Consider the following 16,257-nt stretch of genomic DNA (forward strand, 5'->3'; position numbering starts at 1 on the left):
TAAACACCGCCCCACTATACGTGGGCACGTATTGCTGGAACGCGGCTGCAGGTGCCAGTGAGTTGAATCGTATTTTTTTTTCTTTCCTTTTTCTCGCTGTTGGGCGATTCTTGGTCGTTACGATACTGTGAAAAAAAAAAAAGATTAACAATGAGTTCTTCGTCATAATCGGGGGAATGTAAAGGGCTGTTCATTGCGAGAGTTGGCGTCTGCAATACGTATCGCGTCGGCGGCAAGGCGAACAGCCTCGCTGTTCAGCTCGCGACCTGCTTGGTCGTAGACACGGCTTGCTGCGGCTGCTCTTATTGTCGCGTTGTTCGATGTTGAAAGAGGAGCTTTAGAACAAAAGGTTGCGCTGATCTACGGACTTTACGCGGTTCAAGAGCTATGCTAGAACAATCCGTGGCGGAGTCTGTCGCTTTCACTCTTGTTCGCTTTACTTGTTTTGTTTAATTTTGTTTTTGTTTTTTTGTCTTGTGTATGTCGCAACGAGTGCATTTGTTTGCTGCTGCTTTTGCTCCTCCAGTCTCGCTCTGAAGCAACAAATATTCGACACCGGAGCGAGAAATGACGCGCCAACTTCGCCGGTGATTATATGTATATGTATATGCATATATGCATATGTATATATTCTATTACAGTCGGCTGGACTGGTTCAATAGCCACGGAGAGCTATTGCTTTAAACCAAACGAGACGCCTAAACCAGTAACATGACACTAACGTGCGCCAACTTCTAGCCACATTGCACTCCGCCTGGATTTATTAAACCACTGTTAACGCAAAATATTCGAACTTGCACGACAGGTCTAACAAAACAATTGCTTCATCGTGTATATGCGACACGTTCCAAGTATGTGCATCATTTTCAGCAGTGACCTTTCTTTCTTTCTTTTTTGATTCGCCATATCTTGGCGTGCAGAATTGCGCGCACAGCTCTCCATGCGTATCCGAAGAGCATCATCATCATCATAAAACCTTTATGGGCAGCGTTTGTACGGGCGGTGTGTTGTTGTCCTCGAAAAAGCCGCTTCCCGGTGACGCTCGCTGTCTCGTCCACCGCTCGCGTTGCCAACTCGCGCCGCGCTTTCCTCAATTATGCGCGGGCGCCCGCCGAGACAGCTGCGCCCGCCTTTACGCAGCTGCGCGCGATCGCGTTATCGTGCGGCATACAGCGGTGCTCGCGCATACCTTTTGTCGGGTCGCGCTCTTCCTCGCCAGCTTTGCATCGCGAACGGATGTGTGGTGCGGTCGTCCTCTTTTGTTTTCGCGAGGTGCACGTTATATACTATATGTGCTGCGGCGGCCGAACGACCCCGCCAGCACGCAATTAGCAACGGGCCTCGCCCCGAAGGCGCCATTCTCAGTGGCAGATATGCGCTCGGGGCACCGTCATCGGCGGTACCGTTATCAGAGAGAGAGAGAGAGAGACTTAACGCGTGTAGCTATAGCGGTTACCAAGCGGGCAATGCGAGTGGACGCACGCTTTAATCTTGCGTTTTCAATTTGCGCTTCCTGGGTAACTTGACATGGCAGGCAAAGACCTTGTCTGCGTTTAGAAAACAGTTGCTTTCTTTTTTTTTCTTCGATGGAGCTCATGTCAGATTCCCCTGTACGGCGTCCCCAAAGTTCATGTCAGGAAATTCGCAATAATCCCCGCCGGGCTGTGTGGCTAAGAAACATGTCGCCATATTGTGTTCCTGAACGCCACACCAGCCGCAAGAGGGCCCTGGAAGGCAGCAGGCAAATTGGCGTTTGATACGCTATTTCCGGATGCGAACGCGGGGTAGAAGTCGGAGAACGAGGGGCATCTCTGTTCAGTCCCCAATGGTGTCACCTTATTTTTCTCCTCGCATCGCGAACTAAATTGTCTCGCGACGAAGGAAGGATGTCGCGAAAGAGCATCGATGGCGTCCTCGGGCCAGAATCTGACCTGGCTGCGAGGGCCGTTTCGTTACGCAGGAATCTGCAGAATGGGTGCCCTTGGAGAACCGTATTTAATCGCTACGTCTGAACGAGCGAATATCCAAGAGCACGCTGATCTCTCCTGCACAGTACCTCTTGGCCGAGCGCCTTCCCGACTCGCTCAACTCTGTACTTCGGCCGTTACAGCACGTCACCGAATCTCGCGGCCGTGCCCTAACCTCCCTTCGCCCCTACTCACTGCGCTTCTGTTTCCCCGCGAATCTCCCCTTCGGCGAACCGCAAGAAGAGAAGCCAAGCCGAGGAAAAAACGACAAAGCTGTACTGCACCGACCATTGCCTGTATTGGACATAGCTTGTCGCCATCAGCGAAACTAAAGGAACGTCTGTGTCATCGCACCATCTACCGGTGGCAAAAAGATATGACGGAAAACTGTTCACCGCTCCCGTCGACCCTGTACCCGACCATGCCCAAGAGCCGCCGCCGCGCCACGGAGCACAATGCGTGACTTACCGGTCGTATTCCCCGCGCAGACGTCGTTCCCATCATTAAAGTGAAATGCGACCCTCGTTAAATTGCGCGGCCCGTCAAGCTACAAACGCGAACCCTACCTGCCTTGGGCCCCGAAACCTCCGAAAACTTGTCGCCGTCGGCCACCTTCGCCCCTCCCCGTCAGAACCACAAGAACCGGCTCGTCGACTGCGCATGCGCTTTCCCCACGTTTCGGGCCTTTTGCTTTGTTCTCCTTGCACCTGCACGAAGGCAAGCGCAGGGACATGAAACGCTCGTCCGATTTGCAATCCTCATAAGACGACGACGGGGGCGGCAGCGACGTTGACAAGTCGGTTCTTGTTACTGAAAAGTATTTTTACGAACGTGAAAGAACCTTGTTGTTTTCTTGTTTAAATGCCACTGTTGAGATGCCAGATACAGCACCTCAGTGTGTACATTCACAAAGTAACTTTTCCTCGTGTTTCATACGGTACAAACTGCTTGTCTTCTTGCACAAACACAGATGCGAAGATGCAAAATTGTGTCGTGTGTTTGAAACGGTCCATGTAGCCTCCTGGATTTTCGTATCATTTCGCGGTATTCTAAACTCGCTTCAGGGATTGCTTTTATTTGTTTGTGACGACACTACGGCCTATGTCAAATTAGTATAGGTTCTCGGAAGCTAGCCGGCAAGAATGAGTAAACTAATTTCGTACAATTCGAAATGCATCTGACAACATATCAATGATTTATACCGTACGCAATCGCTTTCCAGTTCGGAGCAATGTACAATGGGTCTCATAAATTACGGAAATTTGTTGGTCCATGGTGTGATGTGCGACCATACCCCTAGAAAAGGCACATTATGCTAGAGAGATGGAAACATCTATTTCAACAATCCAGGAATTAACTGACACAATGAAAACAGCCTCCAGAGTGAAGTTCTGGGTGTGCCGGACACCATTGCAGTGAACGTTCTCGAGGATCTGCCATTAGCGAAGGCTCAGCATAGTCGGAACATTTTTCATTGGTTAAAGAACAATGAGGAAAAGACAGAGAATTTGAACTAATTGGCCCTTAGGGAACTCGGTTAACTTATTGTGAGACAAGTACGATGGCTAAAAAAGAAAAAGAAAACGTTTTTTTCTTCCTCGAAGGCAAGACATTGTGAACCTTGTCAATATACCGAGTAGAGTGTTTAGAATGTGAAATGCGTGCTGTTAGCCGCAGCACGGAATCATGCACCCTGCCTATCTTGAAGACGCGCTGCACAGAAATATTCCAAGGAGATTGGCTAACGGCAACATCACGACGCTTTGCAAGAACAATCGCTTTGGCTTTCCCGGAAACGTTGACAGTCTCGTTGTGGGCGCCGGGTAACTTTGGTGCGAGGTGACAGGGAAACCTCGGAAACTGTGTGGAAACGCGAATATGGTTAGTTTAGCAGACGCGGTGAGCTTGGAAGCGATCGGTGCGTTTCACTTAGGCGCCTCCTGTTCGACCGCTTAAAACAGAGAAGGCGCTCACGCTGCAAATGACAACAGCACCCGAGGCCCCCGGGCGCAGCTGGCGTTTGTCACGTCGGTGGCACAGCTCTCTCCTCGCCGTGAGCTTTTCTTTGTTCGCCTCCGTCATTGTGAGCTGTTCGTCCTGGCCACGAGGGTATCTCGGGAAACGAACAGGCACACTCTCTAGCTCGAGACTCTACTAACCGAGCTGGCGATATGCACAACGGTGAAAAAGACGACCCGGCTACTGGTCCGCGATATATACTGGAGCACCAGCGAAGAACCCGACAACAGTACGCCCCACCACACTAACTACTCAATGTAGAACAGGCGCAGAAATATAGCATACAGACGCATACATACCCACATTTAGGTAGGTACCATAAACTAAACCCAACTTTGTACAATAACTCTTGCCGGTGGTGCGGGTCGTGGCCTTCCTTGCCTCACGTAACATGGGAGTGCGCCAAAGTCCTCGTACTATTAATTCAGCTTTGGTGCTCGCGTCACTAAGGGAGCCCTGGGAGGCCATCCTCGCTCTTGCTGATCTCGAGGACCAGAAGGGCCTCCTCCTGGATCAAGCTGGGCGGGTCGCGGTGGCCACTGGAGGCTTGGAATAGGGACCCACCCTGCACCGCTCCCTTCCCCCATTTTTTTTTCCCTCGTCAATAAAAGTTTATCCCTCCTCATCGCAACCGCGGTTCCGGTTCGCCCGTTTGGTCCTGGATTCCACAGCCCGCGCTTCGTTGCCGCCCTCTTGGATATGACTTGACCGACTCTGCGTAGGTCGCTTGCATGACTTTGTTCTAACGGTTACCGCTCGTTAGCTTGTGTGCCTTAGACGCACGCATTAGTACGGTACAAAAAGGACGTTGTCTGTGCGTTCTGTGGCTGTCCACGCGAACCTCTCTTCTCTTCGTTCGCCGTCCGCAAGACATGCTATTTTACCCTTCATTTGATGTTCCAGAAAAATATTCTCATTTGCGCTTTCCAGCGGGACGACATTTCGGTGAAGTGCACGTTGTTCTCGCTGGAACGTGTAAGCCGAGGATGTTCTTGGTTATCACTAGTCTGGTTGCTGCTCTATTTATTTGTAATTGAGAGGAGAACAAAAAGTACGGGACAATTCTGATGGTCACACCGTAAATGTCTAAGCGACGGTTGACACCAGAACGTACGCCACATTTGGAATAGGATAACGGGGCAACGAGAAAGGAATGACAAGCAGTGGAGAGACAAGGGGCTATTTATAATATACAATATTTAGTCAAGGTCACCAACATTATTCAAACATTCATCACACGCACAAAAGAAAAATTTCATTTGCGCGTATTCGATGAATCCGTATTTTCCAGCAGTGTCGTTCTCACTCTTGCGTCATGGATTTACAATCCTTCAATTGCCAGCACCTCGTTAGCAGTTCCACTCCTGCACATGCCGGCACGTGCGTTTCCTTTTTTGCGCACCAAGAACATTCTGCAGCAAGGATTATGGCCTTGCCGTTGAGCAGAGGCAGATGAGGTGACAAGAATGGTGATCCCGTGTACGTTTCGTGCGTATCCCTCTTGCTACCCCTGTTCATGATTATATTGCGCTTAGTGTTACACTGACGATTTTGTTACACTGATGGCTCGAAAGTTTCAAGGTGTGCTCTTATAGTGGAGTGCTCGACAACCTCGAGTCTCTCGCTCTGTCCCCTTCAACGCACTTTATGCGAGACTGACTTCACCAGCGTCCAGAGAGTATAGTTTCGAAATTGCTGCGTGCGCCACGGGACTTGATCATGAGGTGTTATAACGTTTGGCCGATGTCGCTGTTTACGACGACGGAGAGAGAAGCGGGGGACTTCCGCGTTTCCAGTTCTTTACGATCGCTGCAGCGTAGTGCTACAGAAGCGCAGCGCCTTGACACAGTGGCCGGCGAAAGGTGTTCCTACTTGGAGGGACTTCCGACGAAGGCTTTTAGAGATGTTAGACTGAACTGGACCGCGTTTCTTCGTCCGTACTTATCCGCTCGAGTGGGTTTAGGCACGGACGAGTGTTCGCGCAAGTCCGCCCACCTGCTCGCTTGTTCTTGTTGCTTACAATGAATGCGACGCCTCCTTTCGCATCCCCCCTCTCTCTACCTACCACCTCTACGCCCCCTCCCCTCAGTCGCTGTCGTCGATACTGTATCCGCGGAGCGTACGTGAGGCTCTTCCTTCGTGTCTCGGCTGTCGTCGCCGATGCGGCACGTGCCTGCGTGGTATACGTGCTCGCAGTCCCGCATATATTTGGTTACGGACAGGCAGTGAAGAGGATCGTTTCGCCGTCGAGCGCGCACTCTCTCCGTCTCGAGCGCACTTGGTTCCCTTCTCTCCCGTCGCCGGCGTGCTCGTTCCCGGTAGCACGATGCTTCTTATCGCCCGAGACGTTGTGGTGACGCCTCCTTTCCTGTTCCCCCTCCGTGGCCTTCGCACCGCGAGCGCGGCGCGGTTTGCTTGTCTGCCGGTCGGTCCCCAGTGCAAGCGCCGATAACGCTTGCCGCCTCGCGCTGTGTTTGCGTAGCTGCTGATGCTTTTTCGGTCGCTGCGTGGAAGCGGCGGCGGTCCTCTATCTCCGGCGACAGGCTGTTAGATTAGCTGTTTGTGCTGTCGACTGCTCGTCTCGTGTGATTACCCGATTCACGCTCGGCGTTAACATCTCGTCGTAGCTGTTCCTAAGCTCGCTTACATTCTGCGCTGCTGCCTCTGTGCGGGAAGCGCAGGGGCGAGGATCCTTCACGTGTGAATGGCTCGGAGGTGTTTAACGTCCCATAGCGACACGGGAGAATTACGAGGAAAGGATTGGAGGGCTCCTCATTAATTTTGACCACCCGGGGGTTTCTTCAGCGGGCAGCCAATGCCCGCCACGCGTTTGCAGTTTTTTCGTTGTTTTGCTCACAGAAAACACGTCAGAACACCGCGAGCCGCCGTCCCGCGTGATTTCGCTCGCAAAAACACGCCGAGTTCTTGCCGCTCTTTCACATTACACCCCGGTGAAAGGTATGCAGGTCGTGGGCAAGCGTCGTATAAAAGAACACAAAGTATCCAACATTTAAAATGTCACTCTTTATACATCGTCCATGCATAGCCGCTCGCTTTTCTCCACGATGCTCGGCGCGCCTTCAGAAAGGGTGTCTCCGCATATTGTGGAGCGACAGTTCTCGTTTTCCACGTTCTCGAACGCGTACTCAGTTTTAATTGGGAACGCTAAATTGCGGTGTTCCAATCCTGCGCGTTTTATTCGACAAGCGTGCGCGACGGCGCGTCAACGCCCCCCGCGCGATCACGCACCCAGTTCCACGACCCCCCGCGGCGTTAGACTCGCAACCGGGGCTGCCTGCATTTCGATGGAGGCGCAGCGCACAAGCGCTTTTGTGCCGAGCTCTCTGCGTGCGAAAACAGCGTGGTACCACCTGTGCATGTGCGACAAAGCAAGCCTGCAGCGCGCATCTCCTCCGCCCGTCTCTCAGAAAACCCCGCCAGTCCAATCATGCACGCGAAACCCGAACAGCAAGCGCCGCCGACGGGTTACTGAAACTTAACTATTTCGCGCTACGGATTGAAAGTTGCTTACGTGTCGCCCAGCTAGCCACGTGAAGAGTGCGTTGAACTCGCGTTCCTTTGCGCACGAATACAATATATACATTACGTTTAGGCGTAGCAAAAAAAAAAAAAAAAAAGCGGCTGGCAGTTTAACAGGCTCTCTATTAAAAGTTCCTGTGTCGCGCCTGCCGCGGCGAGGTCATTGTGCGGCTGTGCGTGAGCTCGACCGCGGTATCTAAATAACTGCGAGCTGTAGTGATTTAGCTCCGCATTTAAAGAGGCAAAGTGATCAAACGCACGGACCGGGCTACACTGGACCCTCGTGTTTCTTCGTCCATTAATTTTTAAATATTCTTTTTTTTTTCTTAGCCGTACGTGCGTACTGTATACTAGAACTGAAATTTTGGCGAGTTTGCATACTTGCGCGATTGCCGTAATGTATCAGCGCGAGCTAGACAATGCCAGAAAACGGACGGGACAAGCGCGTGTTTGAAACGTCGAAGTTTATTCGCGACGAAAAGCACTTCTTCGAACTGCCGACGCAGAAACATTAAAAAAGACGAGCATTTTCAAACTCGCTCGGTAAATATTCGAGCTTTTTTTTCTTCTGCATCCAATAAAATGACCCCACGCGTGTTAGCAACCCATCGCGATAACCCTACACTTAAAAAAAAAAAAATACTTTGCTCCATTTGGGGCAAGCGTCACAACGATAATCCTCATGGGTGCTTGCGTTTCCTTTTTCTGACGCGGCGCGCCCAATGTACTTGCGGGTCACGAACTGTATGCGCACTGCATATCAGCGTGACATGGCATTTTCGACGGGAAAATAGCAAGATCAGATTGCGGAGAAGGAAGTGCATCCAAAGCGGATGAACATTATCCTTGTGGAAGAATATAAACCTTCATAAAGGGTACAAAATGTAAGTCGTGTAGCTGTACTATCAGCTTGATACTGTCTATGCGCTTGTTGCAAGCGCGCGAGCTGTAGCGTGTTTTGTTGCTGCGACGTCTTTTTTTCCTTCCGATTATACGCAATAATGCGACGGATAATGTTTTCATGGTAGTTATTCTCAAGGTGGATGCGCCACGATTCTTGTTTTTTGTTAATATTTTTGTGCCGGTGTTTCGAATAAGAATGCTTTTTGTCGGAGCTCAACTTTAGTTCGTGAAGTTAACGCTTGTCCTGCCGTTTTCTCGCCTCGTCGGCTTCCTTGCGCTATTAAGGCAATTATGCGTTCGTAGTAAACTTCCGGCTGCTCGACGCTTGTCGTGACTCTTGGCTCCCTCGAACGTACCGATTGTTAGGCGGAGGTGAGAGGAAAAGCGATGCCAGAGCGGGGAACTTTCCATTGGCGTATATGCACACACCCTCCAAGCGCTAAACCGCGCAGAAGTGCGCGTGCGTTTAAGTTAAGCTAGACACCGAAGGTGGCTTCGAGACATGTGGTTGTTGAATCATGCCACAGTTTTCGTTCGAGCTGTCATCTTTGAGAGGGCGGGGAAAAAACGCCCGTAGAGGCGCACCAATGGAACAATATTAAGTCGAGCTATGGATTGAAAGATAAGGTTCTCGCTACTAAGAATGGATTGGTTATCCCGGAACAGAGCTTTCGTAAGCGAGAGAATGACGCAAATAAATCGCAATGGCGCCGCCTATTTCTCACTATATACGCTACACCCACAGTTTCATACAATTACTAAAGGGAACTGTGGCGCTGGTGCCTACGGGAGCTGCAGGCCAGGGTAGTTCAGCCAGCGTGGGAATGACGGGCAGCACTTGGATTTGCCTAAACTTCGTCCTTCTGGCTTTAAATGACCGCGTGACTTTGCAAGGTGATCATTCTTGAGAGCGTATACTGCGTTATGAATGAAGAAATAAACATTAGTTTTCTGATGGAAGGATTCGAACAGAGACCTCTAGCACAGAAGCTCGATATTGAAACCATTGCGCCATATGGACGCGTCGACAAGCGAAACCACTGCAATTAGCAGCGATTATGCGTGCTTACGGAGTCTTATTGCCTTCTGCATTAAACAAAAGTATAGATTGCTTCGAAATTTTGTCCAGTTTAGGCCTAGATAAAGCCTAATAAACGCACGAAGATCGGACAAAATCGTCTGCTACCCGTCATTCTCATGGTGGTTGAAAAATGGCCGCGCCATATTTCCCTCTATAGTTATCGTAGTAGGAAACTGTATAGGTATGCCCTCATGCGACGTTAGCGCTGCCCGATTCACAAAGAGCGGCAGCGAGGGAGATCACGTGAGGATCACGTCGTTTGGGCGCCGACCATTCAAATTGAGGTGTAGTAGCGAGACCTTCGGCGGCCATTTTCTAAGCGACAGATTCATATGCATTGGCACAGAGAAAACGATGACAGACTTCTACTGTGCGAGTGATCTATCCGATTCCAACTCGAGCACCGTGTCCTCTTACAGTTACGGATAGCAACTGGGCGATTATTGTCAACTGGATCATTTCGGGAAGTTGAAGTTGGCGCTCTGTCCCGTGAGTTTCATTGGGTCCGTGGTCTTTCTTTGCACCGCCTAAGCTCATCTTAGCCTTATTCCATGGCGTACTCTTCCTTGCGTGAGTTGGTTTACGAGCTGAGTTTATCGGCACGAACATAGTTGTCCGCAACCCGTTCACCATGTGCCCCCATCTCGCATGTTGTGTGTTTAATCCGAATGTCCGTTTTGTGCTTGTCCTCTCCCTGACCGACAGGCGTTGGGCTGGCGTGGCGCAAGCTGGGCCAGACGTCCAAGCCCACGGTGGAGATCAAGGTCGAGGGCGACGACTGGTCCATCAAGACGCACACCCTTATGAAGACGACCGACCTCAAGTTCACGCTCGGCAAGGAGTTCGACGAGGACCGCATGGATGGCTCCAAGGTCAAGGTACGGCATGGGCACACGCGGAACTGGGCCTGTCTTTTCATCGGACCGCGTTCGAGCTAATCGGGACCTGGTCATTTCTCTACTCTGCACCTTCATTTCTGTATTACTAAACTTACTTGAAGAAATGTGCGCTACAAGGACGCGGACTAAGAGCGCTTGTCCGTCCTACATGTTCTTCTCTTAGCCCGCTTCTTTCTAGGCTCATTTCTTCAAGTATCTTAAACCAACACGCCCACATCAAGCTTCTGCTGCTTGGCATTACTAAACTTTCGTCGGACGGATTCGTTTGCTTTTCTTATACGGGTGTCAAACGGCGGACTTTTGATCGCGATGAAGTCCGATCCGGATCGAATTTCTCGGTCTTGATTGGCTCCTTTGCGCAGAGCCAATCGCAGTCGAAAATTTCGATCCGGCTCGGTCCCGATCGCGATCAGAAGTGTACGTGTGACACCGGCAGCAGAATTTTGAACTAACGGCGAATTCTTCTAACTGCCTAAGCGTTCTCGTGGGCCCATCCGAAAGGTGGTACAAATTAACGCAGCGGTAGCAAATTTCTGGGACGCTTAAACTTCGCCTTTAAGAGCGGAACGCAATAGCATTCAACGATCCCCGACTGCTTCTCGCGCTTCCCGGAGACTGCAGCTTATGTAACCGCAATGCTTACCGGGACACGCTGGCTGCGAACGCAGTGCACGATAGGGAGCTTTCTGGTAGAAACGCGGCTTTTTTGCTTGGGCCGCGATGCGGCGGAGGCGAGCGCTATAATTTGTATCGGGCGCGTGGCTTCATGGCCTTCGAGACTTGCGCGTGCCGACGCGCGCAGACTTCGGAGGCCATGCCCGCTCTATTAATAGAAACGCCGAAAAAAAAGTTTTAATAGTAACGCTAAAAAAAAGGGGGGGGGGTTGTTTTGAGTTTCCGCGTAATGTAATTGTTTTCTCGTATATTCAAATTACAGTCCGACGCTATCATGTCTGCAGTTTGTGTGCAAGTCATAGTTTACGATTTGTGTGACGCATTTTACTTGGAAAAAAGGCGGTCGCACCACAGGTGAGCCGCGATTCCACGGGAAGGCTTAACAGCGCTGTTCTTATTCAGTCGCGTGTGTCAGTATTTCTGGACCCGAGTGCGGAGATGGGGGGGGGGGGGCGCAGGCTACTTCCGGGTCTCTTGCATGCGTTGCGTTATTTATATATAACGCTCCCCCAAATCACCGTGCCTATTCACGACTAGTCAGCGACGCTGTTTACGCTGCCTGCTTTAAATTGACACCTATATACAGTGTATGTCTGCTTGCGGGTGCGCCTGCAGCTGGATTGTATAAGTGCAATAATCGGTAGCCGAGCCGAGCTCGTGGATTTAAATTGATTGTGAACGCATCTCTGCATGCGGACACGTGTCTAGCTGGATCGGATGCTCATGTGAATATTTATCCGTATAGCCGAGTTAATGGGTTGCGACGATGTTGACGGCGCCGGCAACAGTTTTAAATGAATGAATGCGTTAGCGACCTCCAGCGAGACATAACACAGGGCAAATGCGGTGCATGCCTTATATATAATTTGTGTTCCGTCTAGATTATTCCCGATTTGTTTGCCCTTTCTAGTACGTAGGGATGTTATGTTAGAATAGTAAAATATTGAAATTGCATTCGCTATTCGGAAAAATTTTCTCCGAATATGGAAATGAATACCCAGTGTTTCCTTTACAAAATTTTATTGAGAAGGTATTGATATGCTGAGAAATATGTCGCTTAAATGGATGTAACAAATCTGCACATAAACTAAGAGGAAAAAAGCGTATTGGCAGGCAATGAATTGCAAGATATCGAGAAAGAAGCGCTCCTCTGCGTGGTGTATGTCTGCTGCGTTTCAGTCTTGATTCAGTATTTACAGTATAAATATGGATTAGCAGCACGAATTTGAAGCTGTCTGCGTTAGAGCATTTTCCTTTTTTTTTTTTTTTTCACCCTTTAGGTCAGGAACAAACGTTCTTGACCCATGGAGTGCTGTTTGGCCACAGGTATTTGGAATATCCCATTCTCCAGACAAATACGACCCGAACGGACTGTTGGATTCGTATTCGACGTCTTAAGATATTCACATAACCCTTCGTTACTAATATAACTGTGTTGTCGCACGAAACCGATCCTTCTATGTGTCGTCGCTTCCCTCAATTCATCCTTCGTCATCGTGTGTCGTATATCCGGCTTCTCGACAGCGCTGCCTGTAGGGTGTGTCGATTTGCGGTACCCCGTCGCTTATTCCTTCGCCGTTCACATCTCGTTGCGGCCGGAGGCGTTGCCTTTTTTGGCTGAAACGACGGTTGCCCGACCGCGCGTTGTCATGACGGCAATTTCTCCGTACCTTCATGCGTGCGCTTCGTCACCCGAAGGCACTATATGCACACTGATGCGGTATGTAACGGCTGCGTAGGCGTCGCGTCCAAGTTTGGCGCTGGTGGCAGTGGAGTCTGACGGAGGCTGCGGCGTGGCGTTGGGATTTGTTTGCCGACTAATTACAGTTAATTTACCGTACGAGCTGTGTGATAGCAGCTTAGGCGCAAATAGGCCTCGCCTGCATCGTGTCCTCGAAGTGAGCGCCACGCTCGCGGGCGATGTGCAAAGAAAGCTGTTTTACGACCGCTTGCGTCATTTCGACACGAGTGTCATTTGCCGGCGTGCAGCAGTTACAAGGTGTTGGCGTGGGGCAGAGGCTTTGAAGGTGGACCGTTGATTTAGCTAGACCCTCTGCGTCCTTCCATGCCCAGATTGTGCATGTTCCGTGAGTAAGTGTCGCAGGAGGCAAACGATCAAACATTTGTCGCTCTAAATTCATCGGGAGTCGCAGCGCGTCAAACGTTCAGGGATGCTCGGGTGTGTTTCGTCGTGTTGTTGATTCGGCTTCGTGGGACATTAATTGAGGCTTGAGGCCACGCCGAAGAGGAGCTCACCGAGGACGGAAACCTCGCGAAGAGCAGAAATGGCAGATGCTTGCTTGATCAAGTTCTCGAACCAACGCGGGAATTTTTTAATATTTTCGGCACAGTGTACTCGAGTCTATTTGTTTGTCAGTAAAGGATTTCAGACGAACCGTTCACTGAACGTACCAACTTTGGACAACGTATAGCGTGCGCCGAAATCGGTGAAGTACGAGGGGTACGTCGAAGTTCGTGACGTCAGTGTGCCAATGAAAAGAAATAAAAAAAAAATTAAATGGGCGGTGCGGGGGGGGGGGGGAAGGTGCAGTTTGAAATTCGATTTCTCCGCTAGTAATCGATGTTTTTTTTTTTTTTTTGTGCCAGTGAACGCCGATTCTCGAACGAATGCTTTGCCAATCTAAATAGACTTGGTGCCGTGTCCATCTAAACTGACGACGGAAGGAGATGGGCTTCCGTAGAAAAGGACGCGTACAGCGTCTCTCGTCTGTCCAATTTTTCGTCGGATCCCTGTGTCGTCGGTATGTGGCCGGCCTTTTGTGCGCGTGCGCGTCACCACTCCCGGCTCTCTCTCCGTTACCAGCGCCACCACGCTCTTCCCATGTCGTCATCCGCTCTCGACCACGTGGTGTCATTACTCATCGAGCCCTTTGTCCAGCGCCTCGAGCCATATACCGGCGCGCCCCGTCTGCGCGAGGGGCACACAATGGGTGCACCCCGTATTGTGTCTGAACGTTGGTCTTTGAAAACTCAATCTCCGCGCGCAGACTCGCGGCGTCGTCGATTGTGTGCGTGTGGCTCGGGTGGTTGGTTCGTCCGTGTGCACAGTCTTTCTCAAGAAGACGTGTACAATGGCGGGGCCGGAATATCCTTCGAGTTTTTTTTTTGTCTCTTTATTTCTTTTTGAACGCGCGTCCGCTCCATTCTGTCTCGCTTTCTAGAGCACTCGGTGGTGTTCCAGGGTGTGGACCCGGTCTCCGACTTGCGGTTGTTCGATGGGAGCTGATCCTCCGATGCTTGTGGAAATCTACCCGCCACTGTTTGTTGCCCCCCCCCCCCCCCCCCTTCGGGCGCGACCTCGAGCGATAAGTAGAGGACGCCTCGGTGGGCGTTTCTTTTCGCTTTTGTCGAGCGCCTCCCCCCCCCTTCCCGCCGCGACTATCTTGTTCCGGGAGCAGCGGCGAAGATGCCGACGCGAGGCTCTCGCTCGAAGCGCGTGCTCTGGGCGGCCGGCGACGGGATCAAGTGTTCGCGTGCGCTTGTCTCCACGGTTGGGTCGGTGCAGTGTGCCTACTGCGAGGCGCACTTTTTCCGATAACAGGTTCCGCCGATTCCGCCTGCCTGCGTCGGTGGGCGTCTTCGGTTCCACTTATCAGGTCCATACTTGACGGGCGTACCTACGGCAGCTGTGACAAGACACTCGTCGTTACGGCCTCGATACTGCGATTCTGGAGTGTCCGAGTGTCCTTCTCAGACACTTCTCACAGTCGTGATAACAGTGGTAATATCTTAATACTTCGGTATTCAGGGAAAGGCCTTTTTTGTACGTGTGTCACTGTAATCAGCCGCCGCGTGGCCTACTTACGGTATTGAGTATCAGTCTTCAGACGCACCGGATAATGGAACTTTCGCTAGTCTCGATTGAGATACCGTCAGGTACGATGGTCGTTGCGCCAGTTGGCCTTGAGACTTTCCACTCCAGTTGCACTGTTAGCATAGGGACGATTACTAGAGGGCTTAGCTGCGTGATGTATGATGGCTCCTCTGTAGCGGGGTCTTGACTCGCTCATGTATGGACGGTCCTTTCTCTCAATCTCGTTTGTAAACCCGTGTGTTGTGGCCTGTCATTTTCTTTTTTTTTTCCCGTACTTGGCGGCTTCGGCTCTATCGTGCGTGTTTGCGTCGTGCTCGTTGTTTGTCACCGTGCTGCTGGGGCACCTTGTTTTGCTGCAGCTGGCGCATTTGTAAATGAACTTATTACTTGAAGGGTGGAGGGACATTTGCCAATCACATCACGCTTTTATTTATTTTTTGCTCGAATGAGCCTCTGTTACGTTTCTGGCTCGTCACTGACTTTTGGCATCGCTGGTGCCGACGCTTGTTCGTTGGTCGATGTAGCTCCGTGCTCATTCTCCAGAAGTCTGGGGTTACGGACGCCCGACTGGACCGGCGACGCGCGTTCTCCTTAGTTTTGCATTCCTCTACGGGATGACCAGTGACGGTAACGCTGACAACAGGTGGTGCAGTCCGTTCGGTCACTCTCCTTCTTCCGCTGATTTAGCCAATCAACCAAACACTTGACAGAAAGGCTTCATCTCCCCGCCACCTCTCCCACGAACTCGTCTTTCTTTCGTTTTTTCCGTCCACATCTTCAGCGTGCATAAGCCTATTTCGCGGTATCCCTGATCGCAAGAGGAAAACAAAGTCGAGCCGCCGGCGAGACTTTTCCGAAAAAAAAAAAAAGACTGCGCGCTGACGCCGCATAGGCGTATGCGTCGTTTTCGCTTATCTTGGATTTACAGCGGCGTTTCATTCCCCCCCCCCCTTTTTTTTTTGTTTCAACTTCCTCTGTCTTCGGTAGTAGTTTTCCTCGCGTCGTTTCGCATCGTTATCCGCACGCGTTGTTCGTTGCCTCGCCTCTTTGTTTGCGGCTTTTTACCTGACGCATACCTCGCCGTCGAGGCCAAATGCAGTGTAGTCGGAGCCTTCCGGTGTCAACCTTGCACAACCTGCCCTTGCGAAGCGTTGTTTCCATTAAAAGCTGAAGGTAAATCCTATACGGCCAACGTCGTGGATCTGTGAACGGCGATAACCGTTAGTTGCAGCATCTTTGTCGCCAGCGCAGTGCTTCGGGGTTTAGTGCATGTTATGTCGTTAAAAATGTATTTGGCTAAGCATAGTCCGAAAGGCGTGTACAGGCGGTCACGTTATT

General features: G+C 50.9%; 1 protein-coding gene across 1 annotated transcript in view; it reads left to right on the top strand.

The window, feature by feature from the left end:
* Nucleotides 1-16,257, top strand: part of fabp (fatty acid binding protein) — a 42,172-nt gene that overhangs the window by 19,375 nt on the left and 6,540 nt on the right. The window contains exon 2 of the mRNA XM_075686508.1: nucleotides 10,216-10,388. Coding sequence (XP_075542623.1) covers nucleotides 10,216-10,388 — 173 coding nt within the window. The remainder of the gene's footprint in view (nucleotides 1-10,215; nucleotides 10,389-16,257) is intronic.

Source organism: Dermacentor variabilis, chromosome 3, assembly GCF_050947875.1.
Source record: "Dermacentor variabilis isolate Ectoservices chromosome 3, ASM5094787v1, whole genome shotgun sequence".
In the NCBI taxonomy this organism is placed as follows: Eukaryota; Metazoa; Arthropoda; class Arachnida; order Ixodida; family Ixodidae; genus Dermacentor; species Dermacentor variabilis.